We start from the raw sequence: 20,664 nt of genomic DNA on the forward strand, positions 1-20,664 counted from the left end.
TTTCCTCCTGATCTGACATATCATTGAAAAAGCAGCACCCTTGAGCTCATTAATATTTGAGGAGGACTCCTTGATGGAAGTTATTTAAATGATTAATAGATTATAGTAAATTTAAGCCTTGAAATAGGTTGTCATAATTCCAAATTTATTTAAACAGGCTTATTTTTTAAAAGAAAATTCTATTTCAATAAAAAATGGATTCTTGTTTGAAAAGAGCACAATCCAACCACAGAGCCTGAGCATTATCCTCTCCCACCAGACATCATGACACAACCCTGCGGCTGCATCACACACAAGTCAGAAATGCTAGAAACAGTGGAAAACACACCAGAAATCAACTGCTGTTGCCCCAAACCAGCAGGCTCTGACCTCCCCATCACACCGCAGAAAAAGGCTGCTCCACCATCTCTGCTCCTGCCCTGGTCAAAGGCTCTCGAGGCAGCACCTGGATGAGTGAGTTTCAACCTTGGACCTCCTCCTCCTCTCCTTGAGGGTCTCAGCAATGTGCCAGCTGAACCTATCCCATTCCATTTCTACTTTAAAAAATTACACATATAAATGCTTTCCTGCACCTGTGAAGTTCTCCTGGAATTTGGTTCAAGCAAGACCAAGACAAGACAAAGACCAAGATGAAGACCAAGACCATGCTTCTTCCCTAACGCAGCATCCCCTTGCTCTCCTCTCCCAGTCCAATGCATTCCACTGGTATCTTTGTCTTGCTCTCCAAGCAGACATCTCAACACGTGGTGGGAGATGCTACAGTGACCCATGTAGCCAACTGGGGCCATTTATCTGGATGCCGTAGGGGCTCAGCCTTGCCATGCGCCTGGCAGGTGCCAACCCTGCAAGCCACCTTGTACCGCGGAGCCAGGAGACCCCAGAGGAGGTGGGAAAGTGGACAGAAAGCCAAAAAAAAAAAAAAAAAAAAAAAAAAAGGCAGGAGAGGATAATTTCAAGTTCAAAGTTTGAAAGATATTGATGATAGGCCTGGTCCCTGCATGGCTTTCATTAAGGACTTGCATACAAAGCCATTAGCACTAGTATTAACTTCTTGCACCTCTGTTAAAAAATAGCCTGCCTAAGTCAGGTGTTAATAACAGTAGGAGACCACTAATTAGGCTGTGCTGCGTTCACCTGGTATCAAATGTGGCCTGGGTCCTTTGCATCTACAGGAGCAGCAGCCGCCAAAGACCCTGGCTGATGCTTTCAACATAACGGCCGTGGCTGCTCCCCTCCCAGACCATCTGCGAGGGAATGGAAGGGGGAAGGAAAGGTTGTAGAGAAGCAAAATGAGGAGAGGACAAAAGTCTAGATGAAGTTGCTGGAATTGGGTGGATTTATACCTGCTTCATTACTGATAATCCCAAAAAACCTCATTTCCCTAGGGACAGCTGTCCCACCCAAAGCTAGCCCAGTCCTTCTGGAGGCAACACCTCTGAATCTCCCAGGTTTTTAGGGAGGCAACACCTCCGTCACATCCCAATTCTGCAGCGTCAAAACCATGGCCCCCAAGCCCAATGTCTACGTGGACCCATTCCCGCGTCCTCGTCCCCCTGTCGAGACCCGGCACTGTGGCACACAAAGAAGAGCAACTCTCCTTAAAAACACGCACCAGCATCTTGATGGGAAAATAAAAATGGCAAAACAATTTTCCTTTCCATTTGGAAGCGTTTTGCATTAATAGACGCCTCCGATTAGTCAAATGAACTCTGCCATAACGCCAGTCTCTGCGGATGCATTTCATTCAGCAGAGCGCAGATTTTGACTTGGACTTATATTTCCTCATTAACATTTAAACCTGGCTTATTTTCCATCCAGAACCTGACTGTGTTTTTATTTGTTCCCCATTAACTAAGGCTTTTGCTCCGTGTCTAAACCTCACACATCCTTTAAAGAGCTCTAACCGGGTTAAAGCAAGCCCTGACCTTGCACTCTTCCAAGGGTCTCCAATGTCTGAAGTAACTCAGGAGACCTTCCCACCACGAGCCACTCGCACTCTCTGCTGGGACCTCAGGCCTTGATTCCTATCAATTCAGATGTCAAAAAGCATATCCTGATATTTAACTCGTTTTTATTTCCAAGCTTTTAGCAGCACATCTTTCATGGGATAATCACGTTTTTATGGTCCCGTTTGAAAAAATCACATCCATCACTGACTATCCATATTTCATCTGCATTTTTTCTCCTGTCTTCAGTCTCATGTAGGAAAAGCAGCTCATTCTGTAGGTCATTCTACATTTCAAGACAATCCAGCTTTTCAGTACCAGGAAACACAAACCTCACTTTATCTATTAGGAACCTGCTTCACGGGACAGGGCACCTCTGTTAAAATTTCCAAAAGACCCACAGCCCATGGGAGAACCTAAAGGCTCAAGGAAAAGCCACCCACTGTATCTGGAGCCACTCTCTGGCTAGGTCAGAGAGATCACCCCACCACAACATCTGCACATGGGGCCAGTCCACGTGAAGCCATTAGCTGTCATAGCAAGGCCGACAGCTAACCAGGTTTCTCCTTGAAACGTAGGGTGCCTTTGCTTTTAGGAAGGTCATCAGGGACTTACATTTCAAAGCTGTAGCCACGCTTTAGCCTTGAACTGGGAATTTTTTTGTCCTGAATATGCCACGGCCCTAATTCGTCCCTTTCTTTAACAACAAAACCCTCCATCACTCTGGGAGTGACATTGTGCCGCACAGCCGTTTCCAGAGCGAAGGACACCGATTCATCATTAATGGGTCTGAGTTGACTGGGTTTGCTCTGCAGCTGCTGACCTCACAACATGATGTGCCCCATTGCCCCACTCTTCCCTGCGGACCCAAGGACGTGCCCAACCGCACCTGTGAGCCACCCCCTCCGAGGTTATTTTTCCACTGCGTTTGTCGATTTTGACCAAAAGCCGGGAAAAACAACGAGCAGAATGTGACATTCGTTGGTGTTTGATTTTCACTCCTGTTTTGTTAGTTTGGTCCTGTCTGATGTAACCGTGAACCACAGAGATGTGGGAAGAGAGACAAATCCACCTTGTGGACCAACACTCGGGAAACACGATCATGTAATAAAACCCCACAGCCCCACACCACAACAGTGAGCAAAAGCAAAATAAAGAAAATGAGTGACAACAACTACAAGATGCAGGGTTGATATATAAAACCCAGGAAGGATCACATCTGTAGTTGATAACCCATTCTGCAATGCCATCACATCACCTCTTCCAGAGGAAAACCCAGGTCTCCACGGAAAGAGCCCAAATGATGGAGAAGCTCCCAGTTAGCCACGGAAAACTACTGTCCTGGTTAAATTGCCTCCCAGCAAATTAGAGAGATGGAGAGCACGAACCCCTTAGCCCAGATGGTGCTCACCTACAAGCCACGGAGGAGGACATCTACTGAACTCCACCACCACAACAGCTATTGCTCAGAAAAGGTGAGCAACCAGAGAAGTAAAACTTGGCAGAGGAGACCTCAATCCCTTAAAAAAGCTATTGTGCATCATGGAAATTACAGACCAGCAAATTCCACTTCTTCTCTGGACATTTTGTTAGAAGAACCGGTCGGTGTGTGGGTAAATATGGGTGATTCAACACTGTAAGAGAGTAGATAAGGGTGATCCAGTTTGATGGACTCATTTCAAATTCTTGTCAAAATACACCCTCAAAGGTTCCCAAGGCACCAAAACGAGGTTGGCAGAAGAGGGAAAGTCCTCTTGAAGCCCACCAGGCGTGGGAGGAATAAGAGGTTAGTTTTCATGATGAAAGGAGGTTACCAAGAAGCCCCGCAGAGATCACTGTCAGGACCTCGGCTGTTCAGAAACACTCTGGAAGAGGAGGCGAATGACAAAGTTGGTCACCAATGCTAAATTTAGACTCCTCAAAGCTAAAGCTGCGAAGTGCTGGAGGAAAGTGGGCAAGGAAGTGGGCAGGTGAAATTCAACTTTGGTGAAAGCAAGCCAGCCTCGAAACCTGCAAGTGGTATTCAGGTCAGCCATCTCGTAACAGAGGAGGCAAAGTTTGGAAGGTTCGGAGGAGGGGTGCAAGGAAAGTGAGATGTTGCAAACGGCTTTGTGGACAGGAGAAACCAACTGCGTTAGGACTCCTCAGCAAGGAAAACAAACAACTGAGCAGAGACATTATAAAAGCCTATAAAATCATGAAGCCGGTGGAGCAGTGGGAAAGGCAATGATTATTCGCTATTTCTCACTTTGCAAGAATGAGGCATGTAAAAACTAACAAAAGGCTCTGTTTCATCCACCGTAAAGTATGAAAGCACTGAGAAAGGAACTGAATTCAAGGAAGACAGAGCCACCAACAGCTATCGAGCCAGAGAGCCCGGAGGCAAATCTGAGCTCCAGAAAACCCTGAAGCAACTACATATGCTGCATTTTTTAACATTTTTTTCCCCAATTATCAGCTGCTTGCATTGTCTGGAGATGCCAAGGAACCACAGACCTGCTGCCCCTGGCACTGCCTAGTGTCTTGGGGCTGGAGGGTGGCCGCAAAGCCAGCTAGGTGCTGCCCAAGCCACCCTTGAAGGATGCATCCCGCATCCATATGTCCCTTCAGCAGCAGCTGAGACCCTCTGCTCCTCCAGGCACTGCCTCGCTGGGGGAAGGAGACCTCAAGGCAGCTTCCTCCTGTTGAGATAGTCTCTCAAGTCCCAGCCGGCAACTCCCCCTCTCCAAACCCCAGCCCTTCCATGCCATCAAACCCTACAGACCCAAAACACCTGCCAAGATTACCTTCAGCTTTCCGAGCCCGCCAGCAATTTTCACAGGGAGGCAAAGGGCTATTTATATCCATCGTGGGCTGGCAGGGAAGGTAATGGCCGGCCACTGCAGCCCATCTGCCAGGCACTTAGCAAGACATCGGAGCATATCGTACAGGAGAGGTCAGGCAGCGGCGGTGGTGGGACAGGAGAGGGGGGGGGGGGGGGGGGGGGGATGCATTACAGAGATGACATGGACTTCACTTCAAGGGTAAACTTCAGCTCACTTCTGCAGACTAATTTGTTTAAGTGCTCATTGTGCTGAGGCCAAGAGGTCGGGAAAATTAGATGTTATTTCGGCGTTCCCGTTCTCGGCACAGGAAACGAGCATGGCTGCTCATTCCTTGTCTCCTAGGGGGAGAACCAGGACCTGCCAGTCTTTTGGGACATGGGAGGGATGAGGTGCCCCCCCACCCCCCCAGGGGGTGAAACAGGACTGAAATAACCCTGTCCGCTCTCCTGCCAACAGCGGGGCCAAGTGTTTTTCCAAGAGGTGGTCCTCCTCTTCCTCCTGCCTGCCCTGGAAGGAGAGATGCTGGTCTCAGGGGCAGGACAAATCCTCACCAGTGGCCCCATACCGGGATGGAGAAGGCAGGCATTGGCTACTGCAGACTGTAGCCTAATATCATAAACTCTTCGGTGCTTAGAAGTTCTTACGCAGTTTCAAGCTCCATTTTTAAGTTTACGGAGAGGCTTTGAAAGATAATGAGGAGAAGGAAGGAAAAAAAGAAAAAAAAAAAAAAAAAAAGGAAGAAAGAAAGATGTAGAAGGGGAAAAAGTTAACTGTGCATCTTGAATTTATCACTCATGAAAGAAGAGCTTGTCAAGAGGGCCAGAGACCAGCCAGTGCGTAGTGATCAATGGGAGGACTTTTGGGTCTAGTCAAGCTTGTTTCAGATTTACAGGAACTGAATAGAGGCATAAATCTGTCGCCGCCTGACGAAAATGGAGGTAATTAAATCTGCAGGTGTATATAATTGTCATATTGATGATCTATATAAATCAGCGGAGCCGGCAGAGGCACAAAGCACCGCGTTGAGCACGGAGCCTCCCTGCAAGGAGCTGTTTGCCCACCTGCCTGGCCAGGGGACGGGGCTGGTGGGCGCAGGACACAGCCCTGGGGACACCCATCTCACCCGCACGGACCTGTCCATCGCCGCAGCCACCATGACCCTCTCCTCCACGAGAGACCTTCTCAGGATTGCCCCCCATGGGCAGCAAAAGCAGCAGAACCAACCCACACCCCCCACACACCCCCCTGCCACTTTCAAACGGATGCAACTACCTGCAGCCCCATCCTGGCTACTGCAAAATCTCCCGTGATGTCAGGAGGATGAAGATGGGACCCCGAGCGCTGAGATGCCCAACCGCGGATGTTGTGGGGGGCTCTTTGTAGCCACTTTGAAGCTCCAAGCCTGGGTGCAAGTAGGGCACTGACTTGATCTTGTAGCAATATATTTTTTTTTACAATTTATTTTAACTTTTGCTATTTTGGGAACTTTGAAGCCTAAGCTGCTCCGAGGCAGCTGCCTTTGCAGGAAGGACAGAAAGTGCAGAGCGGGGATTTGAAAGAGAGGGAGAAATACGGAGAGGAAGAAGCGGTGCTGCACAGCCGAGGTCTGCAACAGCTCCTTCACCGTTTCTCCTGAATCCAAACAAACCCACCCCAGGATGCACTTGGGGCTCTTTTACCAGCAGCTATGGGAAATCTAGAGGCAAAGTAACCACGGTGTCTTCCATTTATCTAACACTACACCCCAGAGAAACCTCAAAGAACTTTGCGGAGCTGCCTGCCTTCTCCCACTGCTCAGTGGGATCCCCTCGGTGCCCAGGGCGGCTGCAGAGCATCCTCCCCCACCACCACAGCTCTGCCCCTCTCCTGCCCACCCGTGTCTGTGCCACGGGGACACATTTTTTCCCACTGTGCCGGGAGGGACAGGAACAGGAGGGAAGGCTTTCCCATCATCTTTGCCAGCCAAACCCCCTCGCACGTGCCCATGGGCCGACCCAGCTTCCCCGGCCGAGCGCTACATATGTGTGGCAATTGGCTAATTAAAAATTAAGCAAGCGCTTCTGCATTGCAGTCCAAATTATGTAACGCTGCTCTTCGGTTTCAGCACCCATCAGCTTTAATGCGATCACACGGCAGCATGGCCCTGCCTGTATTTCCCTGCCTGTCTTTTCAGGCAGAGCTCGCACCATTGGTAGGGAAAAGGAAACTCCAATGTCATAACCATGGGCAGAAAGTTTGCTCTCATTCACCTGGAAAAAAAAAAAAAAAAAAAAAAAAAGGAGAAAAATCTACTGATTTTCTTAGTCCAGTGCTGAAATCTGAGATGGCCAGAAAATAGGGGATGGAGTTGGGATGCTCCAGCCCAGCGAAGTGCTGAGGGTCCCCCCAGCCAGGTCCGCACCCCCGTGACCGTGGCTGGGGGGGTTTCTGAGCAAGAAGCTGCTGCCTCTTGCTCCTTCTGCTCCAAAAGGAAGCAGCACCCCATTTTAGCAAATAAGAAACATTTCTGTAAGCAAACAAAATTAAATCAAGGCGAGGAGTGAGCTGCATTTTCGCTATCTCGAAGAGCCCCGCTGGACTCTGAGCACCAGGTAACTGCAAACTCCTGCATTTACAGCCACATCTTTGCTTTAGCCCCGGGGGCTCTGGCTGTTGCTGAGGCCGAGGCTCAGTGACCCAACTGGCCACCTCCTCCCTCTCTTGGCCAGAAACCCACAGAATACACAGCCGTGGCCCCTGCAGTGCTATTCCCAGGACACGGATGCTGCCACTCAGTGCAGACACAGCCATGAGTTCCTGTGGTGATTTGCTCTCAAGGGCACTTCACTGGGCTCCGTCCACGGTGGCTTCAAGAAGCCACCAGCTATGGGGTGGCTCACACCCACGGCGCGTGGCTCTGCCGGTACCCTCCACCACAGCTCCTAACACCCCTTGGATTTTGAGTGGTCCCTCCGGTCATTTTCTACCTCCTGCCATCACACCTCTCCTTGCACCTCGTGGCCCTTCCTTCCCTGTCCTCCTTTGATCACCCCGATGTTTTCCTGCTGCTGGCGTGACGGTGTTTCACACTCGTTCCACCTTTCAGCCCACAGCACGCAAAAAGCCCTTTTTCCCCAGCACCAAGCTTTAATTACAAGGAGGTTGGATGCAGCCTGGACTGACCACGCCATCACCATCCCGCGGGGCAACGTGCACCATGTCCATACCAGGACCTTCTGCATCCCTCGTTCAGCCCCCAGCCCCGGTGCCTGTGGGACACCCCTTCACCCCAGTTTGTGTTGGCCGGGGGATGCTTGGGTTGGCGATCTTGAGGCTGGGTCCTCCAGCTCTTAACCAGCAATGTGCCTAACTTGACAAGCAAGAAAGGGGGAAAACGTGATAAGAGAAAGCTGTGGAAGGCAGCAGCCCAGGTCCAGGGTTGACTAAGTGGGCTCGGAGCGTGCGATGTGCTCCCCTCCCCGGCTCACAGGTGTTTTCACCACCCACCAAGGGGGCTGTGCTATTTCTCCTGCCCACCAGGTCTGAGCACAGCAGGAGCATCACACACCCAGGAAAAGAGAGCAGCTCCTGCTGAAAAGCTGATAAAATTAGTTTGATTTTTCCCTGCAAGGATGTATCAGGCACCGTCTTGCTTGCAGATGCTCAGACGTGCATCCCAGTCTGGTTAAAACGGAGCTTTGGCGTGAGCTGGGATGAAACCCCTGCAGCTTCCACCTCATGGGTCAGCAGAGACTTTTCTAATCTCCCCCCAAATTCCCAAGCCACGTGTGTCATGTTTGCAAAGACAAACTCCCTGGTTTGTCCCTTCAGCCAGCAGCTCCACGGCAGTGTGACAGCTCTCGAGCCCCATCGCCGCTCCTCTCCAGAGCTCTCCTGAAGTGGCGAAAGCCAGAGCCCAGCTACTTCTGGCTGAGCAACAGAGGAAAGGTGGGAGAGATGCAGCTCTGGGAGGGGAAAACAGCTCTGCACCAGCGTGACCACCACCGGGAAAACAGCGCCCAGAGGAGCTCGGGGCCAGCCCAGGGCGGTGGGGGGCATGGCGGGCTCTCCAGTCCAAACCTGACAGCTCCAGATTTCCCAGCAGCTGCAGACACTGGGGACTTCATTAAGGGAGAGGATGGGCTGAGAGCACAGCAGCAATTTAAAGTCTGTGCTGAGCCGGACTTAACCCCCTCCGGGACCCCGCAGCCACGGCTGCAAAGTTGATCCTGCCAAGAAAATTCGGGAGCGCGATGTCTCCTCTCCCAGGCATCTCCCCTTGCCCACCGAAGCCGGCCAGCTCGACCGATCCCCGCAGGACCCCCCCGCCACGCCGCTGCCCTTCTTGGCAGGAGAAAGGGCACTACCTCCTGATGCCACACACATAAAGACAAATCACCCCGACCTGCGCCGAGCTGCCCACCCCCACGCCGGAGCTGTACCCTGTAGTCATCTCCTGCAGCGCCCCGAACCCTTTGCTCGCACCAACCCACACCCCAATACCCTCCACCTAAGGAGCTAGGAAAGGGGATTTTTAAGCCTTAAGGCACTCCTTCTAATAAAAACCCACCCTGCTTCTTCCTCCATGGTGGAGAAACCCCATTACAGGAGGGCATTTGGTGGTTGTGGTGCAGTGACACTGGGAAGTACTGGGAGCCCACCGCCCAGGCAGCTGGTTCCCAGCACCATGCCCTCCTTCTCTTGCTCCCCTTGGGATGTTCAATTTAATTGCCTTGTCTCCTGGAGCTTTTAGCTGGAACAAATAAAAGAAAAAGAGGGGGTGCCAAAACCCATAATAAGGTCTGCAGTTCCTCTGAGCTACAAGGGCTGCTTTAAATTTTGGGTTTTTTTCTTTTCTTTTTTTTTTTTTTTTTTTTTATTTGAAGGAGGTTTCCATGGTAACTGTCTCCCATCACACAAGAGCCTGTCCCCAGGATATTTTGGGGTTGCTAATATCTACTTTCCCAGGCAGCCACTGTGTTGTGACGGTGACATCGCGGCCGGGCTTTTCGGCAGGGGAGGAGGCTAGGGATGCAGGAGAGAGGAACGGGAGGTGCTGCCCCAAAAAACAAGGTCAAAGTCCTGCCTGTACCCAGTTTCCCCTGCCCATCGGGCGGACCTCCATCCCAAGGGGCTCTGGCAGCCAGGAGATGGTTTCATTTGGACTGCAGACCCGATTTGGGGAGCACTCCCGAGGCAGCACAGCCCTCGCCTGGCCCAGCAGAAGTGATGTGTCCAAGCAAGGGCATGGGCAAGGTCTCCTTAATATCTCCTGCCACCTTCTCCAACTTCCTTCCTCTACCAGTTTAGTTTTCAGCTGGATCAGCTCCCCGCGGGAGCAAAGCCAGCTCTCTGCATCCCCCGTAGCCGCTTGCTCTGCTACACTCGTTAGTCATCCTAATTACTGAAATGCCTCAGAGCCAGCCAGGAAAGAGACCGTGCCTCCTCTTGTATCGGGGCTGTGGACCCCAAACTTCTGTGCCCAACGTGCCACCGCCAGCTACAGAGTCCCTCAAGATGCTTTAATTAAAAATGCTGAAAGAAAATTCCCCCTGACTGTTCCCCAGCAGATCTCAGGCTCTGCAGACAAGACACAGCGGAGGGGTGGGCTCAGACCTTTCCCTGAGCCCATCACCAGCAAACGAGGCCTCTCAACACAGCAAAGAGTAGGGTCAGCTTGGACCACATCCCAAACCAGACCACAAAGGGCCCAGCGCCGTGGGGTGAGCATCCATCCCCAGCATCGCCCCGCTGCCGGGCAGCAAATCAGGATCAGAAATGCCAACGCGGCACGTGGGAGGGGAGGATGCTCTCCTCCAGGCACTTAAGCTGTAGCTGGGCAGCCAGAACCTGGCAATCAAAAATCTTCCCTTATCTGGACAAATCCCGCAGCTTCCAGAGCGCTGCTGCTTGGGGTGAGCCGCCGGGCGCAGCCAGGCTGGCTGCAGAGAAGACAGAGCCTGGAAATTTGCAAGTAAAAGGATGACCAGTCTTAAATGACAGAGCCGTCACCATCCAGATGCTGCCTTGATCCTGCCAGGCAAAAGTGCCTTCATTTGAAAGACCGCTCTGCAGAGAGACTCCAAGAGAGGTGATTTCAGAGCCTCCGTTTAGCTGGCTAAGCAACCATTAAAAAAAAATAAAAATAAAAATAGGAATAATAAAAATAATAAAAATAAAAAAAGAAATAAAAATACTAAAAATAATAAAAATTTTAAAATAAAATAAATAAAATAAGACAATAAAATAAGACAAAATAAAATAAAATAATAAAAATAAAATTTAAAAATAAAATAAAATAAAATAAAATAAATAAAATAAAATAAAATGAAATGAAATGAAATGAAATAAAATAAAATAAAATAAAATAAAATAAAATAAAATAAAATAAAATAAAATAAAATAAAATAAAATAAAATAAAATGGTAAGAAATGGGATACAGCCCCGGAGCAAATGTTGTCGACACAGGGAGAGAGGGGCAGAGGTGAGATAGCAGTGTCAGGGAGGCGTGTGGCTGCCCGAGGGTCCCCTCCACCGCTGGGACCAGAGCCAATTCCGGTGGGCAAAACATGTTTGCAAAGCTTTGGGGGTCTCTGAGGAGCACCTGCACACTGGGACAGGTCTCAGGGTGGAAACAGGAGTGAGCCTGAGCGTCTCTGCCAGGATGGGGGCTGAGAAATTAAGTCTGGGAGTGCTTAAAAGGAGGCCGGAGCATCGCTTTGCACGTCCAGCCAAACCAGGGGGCCAGGCCCCCCCGCAGCCCCCCCGGTCCCCTGCCCGTCCTGCCAGGCACTGCCAGACCCTGGTACCCCCCGCCCAACGCACCAAGCGGCCCCAGAGCCCCCTCCCCTCCGTCACTTTCTGGGTCAGCGAGATCCCCTCCCAGCCCCGCTGCCGCTGGAGCCAGCTGGATGCACAGTTGCCATGGCAACGGGTTCCCAGAGACGAAATCCCTATTTCTTTTTTTTTTTTTTTTTTTTTTATCCCCTTGGTTAAGAAAAAAATATACAAGAGGCCCTCTACATCCACCGTGCCACCGAAACCTCCGCTCCCAGTAAGAGAGCGGGTTGACGATGGGCACAGCACGGGGGCTGAGCCTCGGTCACCCCCCGGTTTGGCCATGGGGGGACCCTGTATTCCTCCCAGGGCTGCTGCCCGGTTCCCTGCAGCATTTTCCACCCCGGCTGTCGGGTTTTAAGCCCCTGCTCGTGGCCGGGGCTGGAGCTGGGCTCCATCTCCAGGAGGAAGGTGCACCCACGGGGGGGGGGGTGAGCTTGGTGCTTTGGTGGCTCCGAGCGGGTCACCTCACCCCACTCCTGCCCCATCCTTCAGCTGGAAAAGGATGTGGAGAGGTCAGGTTCACACTGCACGGCCAAGAGGGAGGGCAGGAATGGGGTCCCACCAGCGGTTTGCTTCCAAATCCTATGAGAGGAGCCTGTCCTGTCCCAGCAGGTGCTCCAGGGAGGCTCCAGGGCAGGATGGGTCCCCTCGGCAGGTCCCTCCCTGCTTTTCTGGAAGTTCTTTCAAGCTCCCGGGCCCCGGTGGCATCCTTTGGGGCACTCTGGCTTCTGCCAGAGGTACCCAAGAGGACACCTCCAGTGTGAAAAGCAAGCACCAAAGCATCCAAGGGGGGAAGGAGGTGCAGCAGCACCGAGGTCTCAGCGATGGGCTGGATTTGATGAAGAAAAAAGGAAGAGGCGAGCGATGGGGAGGGAAACATCTCACGTGGCAGCCTGGGCAGCCGGCAGCGCTCTGGATGCTACGGGCAACGTCCCACCACCAGCACCAACCACTCCAGGAGGGCACTGGAAGAAGGTGGCACCCCTGGATTTGCAGGAGGTGTAAACCCCAAAGCATCCATCTCAAATTCACCCCGCAGGGATGAGAAGCGGGGTTAGGGCCCCGGCCAAGCGGTTGGCTGTTGGCAGCAGAAGGGAATTAAGCACACTCGGCTTCCAGGGCGGGCTTTGCCAGTGGGCAGGAGGGCTGGATGGGATGGGATTGTTTTGGGGTCCCTTCCCCATCACAGGTCATGGTGTGGGTGTTTTGGGACCCCCCCCAGCGAGCCCCCCTGGCCGCCCTCCAAGCGCCCGGCGGGGAGGTGCCGGCAGCCGCCCCCCTCGGCTAGGCACACGGGAGCATAGATCATACCACCGGGTTTCAGTGCCTGCGACAGTGTCCAGGATCAAAGCCAAGTTCAATTAATGGCTCACAATCTTATTAGAGAAATTATTTCAGGATCTTGAGTAAAAGTCCGATATATCCACTCCATTCCATTAGTCAGGCTCATTTAGTAATTCAATCAATCTAAGCAAAGCAATTGAGCTCCTCTGGTATAATTTAACTCAGTTATTCTCTAGGTACTTAAGAATTTCTTAATATTTGCTCCATTATTTTGCCATTACACCTATTTCCAGGTGCAAGGTTCGCACCGGGGCGATGCTGTGGGTCCCACGGTGGGACCAGCCCTGCTGCAGCCCGCTGCCATGCCCTGGCCTCGCAGTATGGGGACGCGTGACGGGGAAGGGGGGCTCCGGTGGTGATGCTGGGGTGCCCTTGCCTCCCTTGGAAATGAAGTTTTGCTGGCAACCAGCACTGCAACACCCCAAGACTCCCTTTCCCACCAATGGGACCAAAGAGCTGTGCTGTGAGCCACCAGCTTTGGGAGCCATTGCCAGCTCCCAGACCTGGGCGAGAGAAGCAGGGCCAAGCAACCTCCAACCAAAACCCAACGGGATGCTCTTCCCATTTGATGCGGGAAAAAAAAAAAAAAAAATAAAATAGGGATATCACAACCCTGCAGCCTCTTGGCTCCTGCTTCCCTCCTCCTGGGCCGTTTAGGAGCCGGGGACGAGGGTAGGTTGTGGGGGGAACCACCTCCCACAGTCTGCAGTGGCGGAGAGACACGCGGGACGTGGATGAGAGCCGACGGGTGTCACATCTCGCCGCCTCCCCACGCAGCCTGGAAGGAGAGCCGGGGCGGGCAGGCCCCTCACCCCGATTAGCAGCAGCCCGCATCCCCGCGGCGGTCAGTCTCGCATCCCCACAAACCCCCCGTGCTATCCCGTTCTTAACCCAGGGGAGTCACGGCCAGAGCATCCGCCAGCAGAGCTGAGAGCTTAGCTGAGATTTAACAACAACAACCAAAAAAAATTATTAGATATTTTGGGGAGATATTCAAGAGCAGTTAAATATGCCCAACTCATCGGCGCCTTTGAAAAATCTCACCCCTTTAAAAAATTAGAATTGATTTTGTATTTAAAAAGGAATCTATTTAATTTAAAAGTAAGATAATTTGAAATCATGACAGCTTGTATTAAGACCCAAGTTTATGATAATCTATTAAAGTAATTGAAGTTAAGAACCTTCTCCCATCCCCTGCTGCCAAGGCTCCTATGAAGGTGATAGGAACTAGGGGAAGTGGAGGGGCGAGGGGCTGCACTGTCCCCCTTTCCAGGCATGGCTGTTGGGCTGGAGTCTGGCGAGGCATAAAAAACTCCTTTGGCTCTTCCACACTCAGAGTAAAAAAAAAAAAAAACAAAAAACAGGACATGAGAAACCATCCGGTATTTCAAGATCTTGAATTACCCAGCGCCCAGAAAGCGTGGGTTTGACCCATCAGCTCCACTGCCTCATTCCCCAAGTCCATTTTATGCACAAAACCACATTTCAAGACCTCGCTTTTCAAAGTTCTAGTGCATTACTTGGGTGAAGGAGTCAAAGGCGCCGTCTTTCACGTGTTTTTTAATTGCATCGCAAATCTCAGCCAAACCCAGGGGCCGTGGGAAGCCAGGATGCTAATAAATACCCCGCTCACCGGTTTATAACCTGTGAAGGATGGGGCCCAAAAAAAATTAGCAGCCCGCAGGAGTGTGAATCCGGTTAATGACATATCAAATGTAGCTGGATGTTGCCGAGCCAAGCAGAGAAGAAGAAGGGGGTGTGAAGGTTAGCGGACAGGGAATATTGAGCTGCTAATTAGCATTTCTTAATGGCCACTGACCAGCGAGACTCAGCCTCCCTTCAGGAAAAAATACAACTAACGCCACAAACACAAAACGAGATGAAAGGTGACCATTTCCAATGGACGTTTCCTTGATTTAAAGCAGGATGAAACTGGGTGATTTTAAACGCAGGCAGCCTGGCGCGCACCAGCGAGCAGCCCCATCCCTGCTTCCACACCCTCGCCGCTTCCCAAAAATTCAGGAGGTGGGAAAAAACCCTGCAGCAAAATGGGGGGATGGTGTTGGAGGCCCTTTGAGGACATGCATTAAAAAAAAAAAAAAAAAAAAAAAAGTGGGTTTTTATGGGTATGAGCACAAAAGGCGATGCACGTGGGGAAAGTGTGCTCTGAGCTGCTCCTGAGCAAACGCGGGCAGTGAGGCAGCACAGGCACAGGAAGGCGGCCAGCACGCAATTAAAACATGCTCCATTCGTTAGCAAAAGGAGCTGCGAAGCAGCTGAAAGCCCTGCCCAAGCATCTCCCCTCACCACAAGCCAGCGGTAATAATCCCCCAAAACTAACCCTCTGCTTTCAGAGGAAGGTGGGAGCAGCCAGAGGGTCCCCGGGTTTGGGAGGGCTGAGCACCGACGCCACTCGACACATCCAACTCCGGCACTGGGATGGCCACGAGGGGGGATGAGACCCAAAAATGGTGTGCGCAGAGCAAGCAGCAAGCAACGCCTCACCCTTCTCAGTTAAAGATAAACACAAAGCTGAAGTCGCAGGGCAAGGGGATCAAGGTGAGCCAAAGCCAGCGCGTCCCCCGGGGCTCCTGGCTGAGCCCCCCACAGCTCACCGCTACCCACAGTGTGGAGGAGCAAACACGTGAAGGGGCTGGATGCCAGTCCCCACACATGACTGTCCCACCGTCCCCCCGCAGACCCCGAGGTCGGGCAGACGGCCCCCGGGTCCCCATCATCCCCGCTGGCGCAGGCGAACCCCAGCAGACCTTGTCTTGGGGGGGTGTGTGGGGGGGTGTGGGGTCCCACAACCCCCGCACTCATCGTTAAGTTGATTATGTTCCCGGAGCATTTTGTCAGGGTTGGGGAGTGATAGCTAATTTTGGAGTGCCCAGTTCAACACACACCCCTGGCACCCCATTTTTAGCACACAACGTACGTGGCGTTCCAAAGACCCCGGTGTGTCTCCAGCTGGGGGAGAAACCTTGACCCAGGTGCCCATCGGTGGGGTGCCCAGGGGTTTTGAGGGGCACAGCCAGCCACAGAAGGGGATGACACCCGGATACCCCTGGGGTCTCCATTCCTGTTCCTTTGCTGACTGCTCACCCCACCCCTTCCCCCTGCCGCAGCCGCCTTCCCCGCACGCTCCTTCCACCTTTGTGGGGAAACTGAGGCACGGAACAACCCCTCCGGAACCTCTTCCCTGGATCCTCCTCGGATCTGAAAACCATCAAGAAGAGAAGGAGCAGTCACCCAGCTCCCTCCCCAGTAGCGATACCTCAAACCAGACCTGTCTCAGTGGCACAGAGGTGGGTGTGGGGGGATTATCCGCTGCTCCAACACGTTATTGTCCGTTCAAAACGCAACAAGGTGGGCGCAATTAATGGGTCTGGGGTTTTCCAGGGACGATGAAACCAGCATTGCATGAAGCCAGGATCCCAGAAGGATGTTCAAACGCACCCTCCAGCCCACGCACAAGGGCTCGTGGAAATACAGACGACACCAGTTCCACGCATCGACCCGCCGTGGCCGCGTCCCCGCCGAGTGAGCCGCACCAGCAGTGACACTCTGTGCCCCACGGGTTTCCTGGGCTGGGGGCTCTCTGGCTCCAGAGGATGCGGCCTCTGAGTTATCAAGTCGGGGTCTTGCAAGACCTCTATGAAACTTTTGGGCTTCTGGCATGCAAAAGCAGTGCTCAGGCTAACAGTAATAATAATAGTAATAATAGTAATAATAGTAATAATAGCAGTAATAATAGTAATAATAATAATAATAATAATAATAATATCACCACCACCCATACATGTCAAAGCAGCACCATAATAATAATAATAATAATAATAATAATAATAATAATAATAATAATAATAATAATAAATACCCACACATGGCAAAGTGGCCATGCCACTTTCAAGCAAGCCCTTCTCTCCCGGGAGGGAGGGAGATCTAACATGGCATTTCGCAGGAGTCACCAAGCCAAAACCCTGGCAGACAGGGGGCCAGCGGTGTGCCCCGTCCTGCCAGCCCAGCCCCACCACCCTGGGCAGGGACACTTGTGCTGGGGTCACCTCTGTGTCCCCACAACCCCCTGCGTGGCGGGGGGCTGGTGCAGCTCTCGGGTGAGCAGTGTCCCCGGGCAGCATCCCAGGCCCCGGGGGCCCATCGGGGTCCGGCTCCCCGGGAGCGGGTCCAAAAGAGGGGCAGGGGACAAGCGCCCGTGTCACCTTCGGGGCGTCAAGGTGGCGCGGGGCTGGCGGCCATGCCTGCGCGTCCCCCCTGCATCCGCCGAGCTGCCGCCCCGTTGCCACAGCAACGTTCTCCGGCCTCCGCCGCAGCATCCCGCAGCACAGGGCTTGGACCGGGGGGGGCAGCACAGCCCATTTTCCCCACCCCACACGGCCCCCCCCAGCCTCAAGCAAACCGTCCCTGGGTGTCCCCACATGCCCTCCCCTCCTCCCCACCATCAACACCCTCCCCCGCCTGCCTCTGCCTTTCTCACAGGAGAAGGGGGATGCCCACGCAGCAGCAAGCGTTGCCCCGTGCCCACGCAGCACCCAGGACTGGGGTGTTTTTTGGTTTTTTTTTGTTTTGTTTTTTATTTGCAAACAGAGGGGTCTGGATGCCACAGAGGTGACGGAGGGCTGGAGAGAAAACCCAGGTTGGGGTCACCGCTCTGCCCGCACACAAGAGTGGCACGGAGGGGCAGTGCCACACAAAGTAATGTGCCTGTGCTTCATTTTTGGGCCAACATCCAGACAAGGGTGGTGTTTTAAAAACTTCACAGGGCACCCAAGGTGCTGTGGGAGCAGCGATGGATGGGTGAGGCTTGCGGGAGGTGTGAGCATCCTTGCTTGGGGCGGGGGGGTTACGTGCAGGCAGTGGTCAGAAACTGGTATTCTGCACAAATATCACTAAAAATTAAAAATCTCCGCAACTTGTTCCAGGTGATGTGGAGGGAAGCAGGTCCCTGCACACAAGCGGCAGAGGCCTTGCTCTGATCCCAGCATGAACAAAGGAGCAAATCACTGGCTTTTGGAGGAGAGGAAAGCTGAAGCAGCCCACCAAATCTGGGCAGTTGAGCCTCACACGCAGTGGGTGAAGCGCAGAGGCCTGGCTAGAGCGGGTGGGAACCACCTGGACCGCGTGAGCAGGCCAAAGCCAAAAACCTGGGGGCAGGGGCACTAGAGACAGCACACACAGGTGGGGTGGGAAGTGCTGGGCCCCGAAGATATTTTTCCACCCGGCTGCAGGAAAGGTGACTCTGCTTGGGGGCAGACAAAGCAGAAACCCTCACCTCCAGCCGGGCACGCTGGAAGCAGACTGTGGGCCTCCTGCCAGCATGAGCCGTGCACCGAGCTGGAGACAAACCCCGCGGATGACAACCCAGGGACATGCCGAGCTCCCCCCAGGCCTGCAGCATCTCCACGGCGGCCAGCCCGGTGCTGCAACCGGTGCGGCGATGCTGCAGCAGGATGAACCGGCCCCGGGGGAGCCGAGATGCTGCGGCGGGGTGACCGATGCCACGGCCGGGCCGTAAATGCTGCAGAGGGGTAAACCGGGGCCGAGAAGCCGCAGGGTTCCCGCAGGCCGGTGCCGCAGGGAGGAGCCCCGCCGCCGGGGATGCTCGGGTCCCCGCCGCCGGGGATGCTCGGGTCCCCGCCGCCGGGAGGGGAAGGGACCCGCCGCGTCCCGGTGCTGCCCGCAGGCCCGCCCGGAGGCTCACCCAGCACGAAATAAGGCAGCTCCGTATTCTCCAGGTCATCCACCACCACCATCTCGCCGGGGAAATCGTTGCGGACGGAGAAAAGCAGCTTGGGCTCGGCGGCCGAGGGGCCGTGCATGATGCTGAGGTCGTTCTCCCGCAGGAAAGGCAGCGCCGACACCGTGATGCTCTTCAGCTTGCACTCCAGCTCCTTGGCCGCCGCCTCCGCCGCCGCCTCGGCGGGGCCGCTGCCCGCTGCCAGGCAGCAACCGGCGAGCAGGGCGCACAGCCCGGCCAAAGCCATCTTGGAGCCCCCGCTCCGCTCTCCCAGCGCCGGCCGGGCGGGGGGGCGGCGGCGGCGAGGGGCGGGGACGCGGGGCCCGGCACCTCCCCGTGCGGCGGGGCCCCGCACGGCACCGGGAGGCTCGGCTCTCCCGGCTCGGCTCGGCACCGGGAGGCTCGGCTCTCCCGGCTCGGCTCGGCTCGGCACCGGGAGGCTCGGCTCTCCCGGCTCGGCTCGGCACCGGGAGGCTCGGCTCTCCCGTCCCCGTCCCCCGCCCCGTTTTTACCCGCATCCCTGGCAAACCGGGAGGGCTGCGGAGCGATGCGGTGGCGGGAGGGGTGCTGGTGCTGCCCGGCCCGGCTTTTGCCTCTTTCTGCACTGAGAATAATCTAGAGGTGCTCCTCCGGGAGAAATCACAGACCTCCAAAATCCCAGGAAAAGTCAGGGACTCCAAAGCCCGCAGGAGAAGTCATGGACCTCCAAAATCCCAGAAGTCACAGACCTCCAGAATCTCAGCAGAAGCCATGGTCCTCCAAAGCCCCAGAAGAAATTACGGGCCTCCCAAGTCCCAGGCCTCCAAAATCCCAGGAGAACTCGCGGACCGCAAAGTCCCAGGAGAATTCCCAGACCTCCAAAATCCCAGGAGAACTCACGGACCGCAAAGTCCCAGGAGAAGCCCCAGACCTCCAAAATCCCAGGAGAACTCACGGACTGCAAAGTCCCAGGAAAAGCCCCAGACCTCTGAAGTCCCAGATTGCCAAAACCCCAGCAGAAATCATGGACCCCCAAAGCCCCAGGAGAAGCCACAGACCTCCAAAGCCCGCAAGCCTCTGTGTTTTGGGGGGAAAAAAAAAAAAAAAAAAAAAAAAAAAAAAAATTGGGAGCGTAAGGGCCAGTCCCAAACCTGCTGGTTCATTTTGCAGCGGATGCTTTTGTATTCTCCTTGTCTTTAAGTGAGCTCAGAGCAGCACTGATGACTTGCCCGGCTGCCAAAGCTTCCTGCAGCCAAAATGTCCTGACGGTAAATGTTCTCCTCGCCCAGCACGGGGCGAAAGGCCCAGGCCCCACCCCAGCAGGGACACGCACCCACGCCGGTTTGGTTTTCCCCATGGAGCAGAGAGGGGACCTGGAAGCAGAGATCCCACCCCACCAGCTCCACGCCAGCTCCTTGTGTGTGGGACCACGGATCCACCTCGCCTGGCACCTCCGAAGAAAACCACACACAGCAGATACCCATTCATTTTTAAAAACCTTGCATTTTTTTTTTTTCCTTTTTGCAAATCTTTCCTCCTCACCTTACAGCACCTGCAGGGATTTCCCCAAATTCCTCCTCCACTGCTGCCAACCAGGGATCTTAACATGCCCTAGCGTGGGCATCACAAGGAGGCAACGCTGTGGCAGAGCCACAGTGGGTGCTTTCCCCCAGACCTGTTTCTGATTTATAATAACCTCCCAGTTACCCACTCCATTTTGGGGAGAAAAAGCCACTCTCACCAGAAATTACCCGTTTTCATTTGCAGTCTCATTAACAATCAGAGCTGAGCGCTAAATATGTAACAGTGAGGGGGTTTTCAGAAGTCAGCTAGTTGGGAAGGTGTTTCAGCAACACTGGTTGGCTGCAGCTGCTGGCAGAAGCAGTAAAAAAAAAAATCAAAAAAAAAAAAAGCAGTGGTGTTTTGAGGATGGGGCACAGCCCTCCTTTTGGGGGTCACAGGGAAACCCCTTTGGAGGGATACTGCTGGGCC

General features: G+C 53.6%; 1 protein-coding gene across 2 annotated transcripts in view; it reads right to left on the bottom strand.

Moving 5' to 3' along the window:
- Positions 1 to 19,062, bottom strand: part of ASTN1 (astrotactin 1) — a 57,420-nt gene extending 38,358 nt beyond the window's left edge. The window contains exon 1 of one of the 2 annotated variants that reach the window (XM_032995556.2): positions 18,658 to 19,062. In XM_032995556.2, the coding sequence (XP_032851447.2) occupies positions 18,658 to 18,940 (283 nt within the window). In that variant the 5' untranslated portion in view covers positions 18,941 to 19,062. The remainder of the gene's footprint in view (positions 1 to 18,657) is intronic. The other variant, XM_032995555.2, reaches the window with a different exon arrangement.
- Between the last annotated feature and the right edge of the window lie 1,602 nt (positions 19,063 to 20,664).

This window comes from Tyto alba, unplaced genomic scaffold, assembly GCF_018691265.1.
Source record: "Tyto alba isolate M040663 unplaced genomic scaffold, T.alba_DEE_v4.0 Super-Scaffold_1000006, whole genome shotgun sequence".
Taxonomy (NCBI): domain Eukaryota; kingdom Metazoa; phylum Chordata; class Aves; order Strigiformes; family Tytonidae; genus Tyto; species Tyto alba.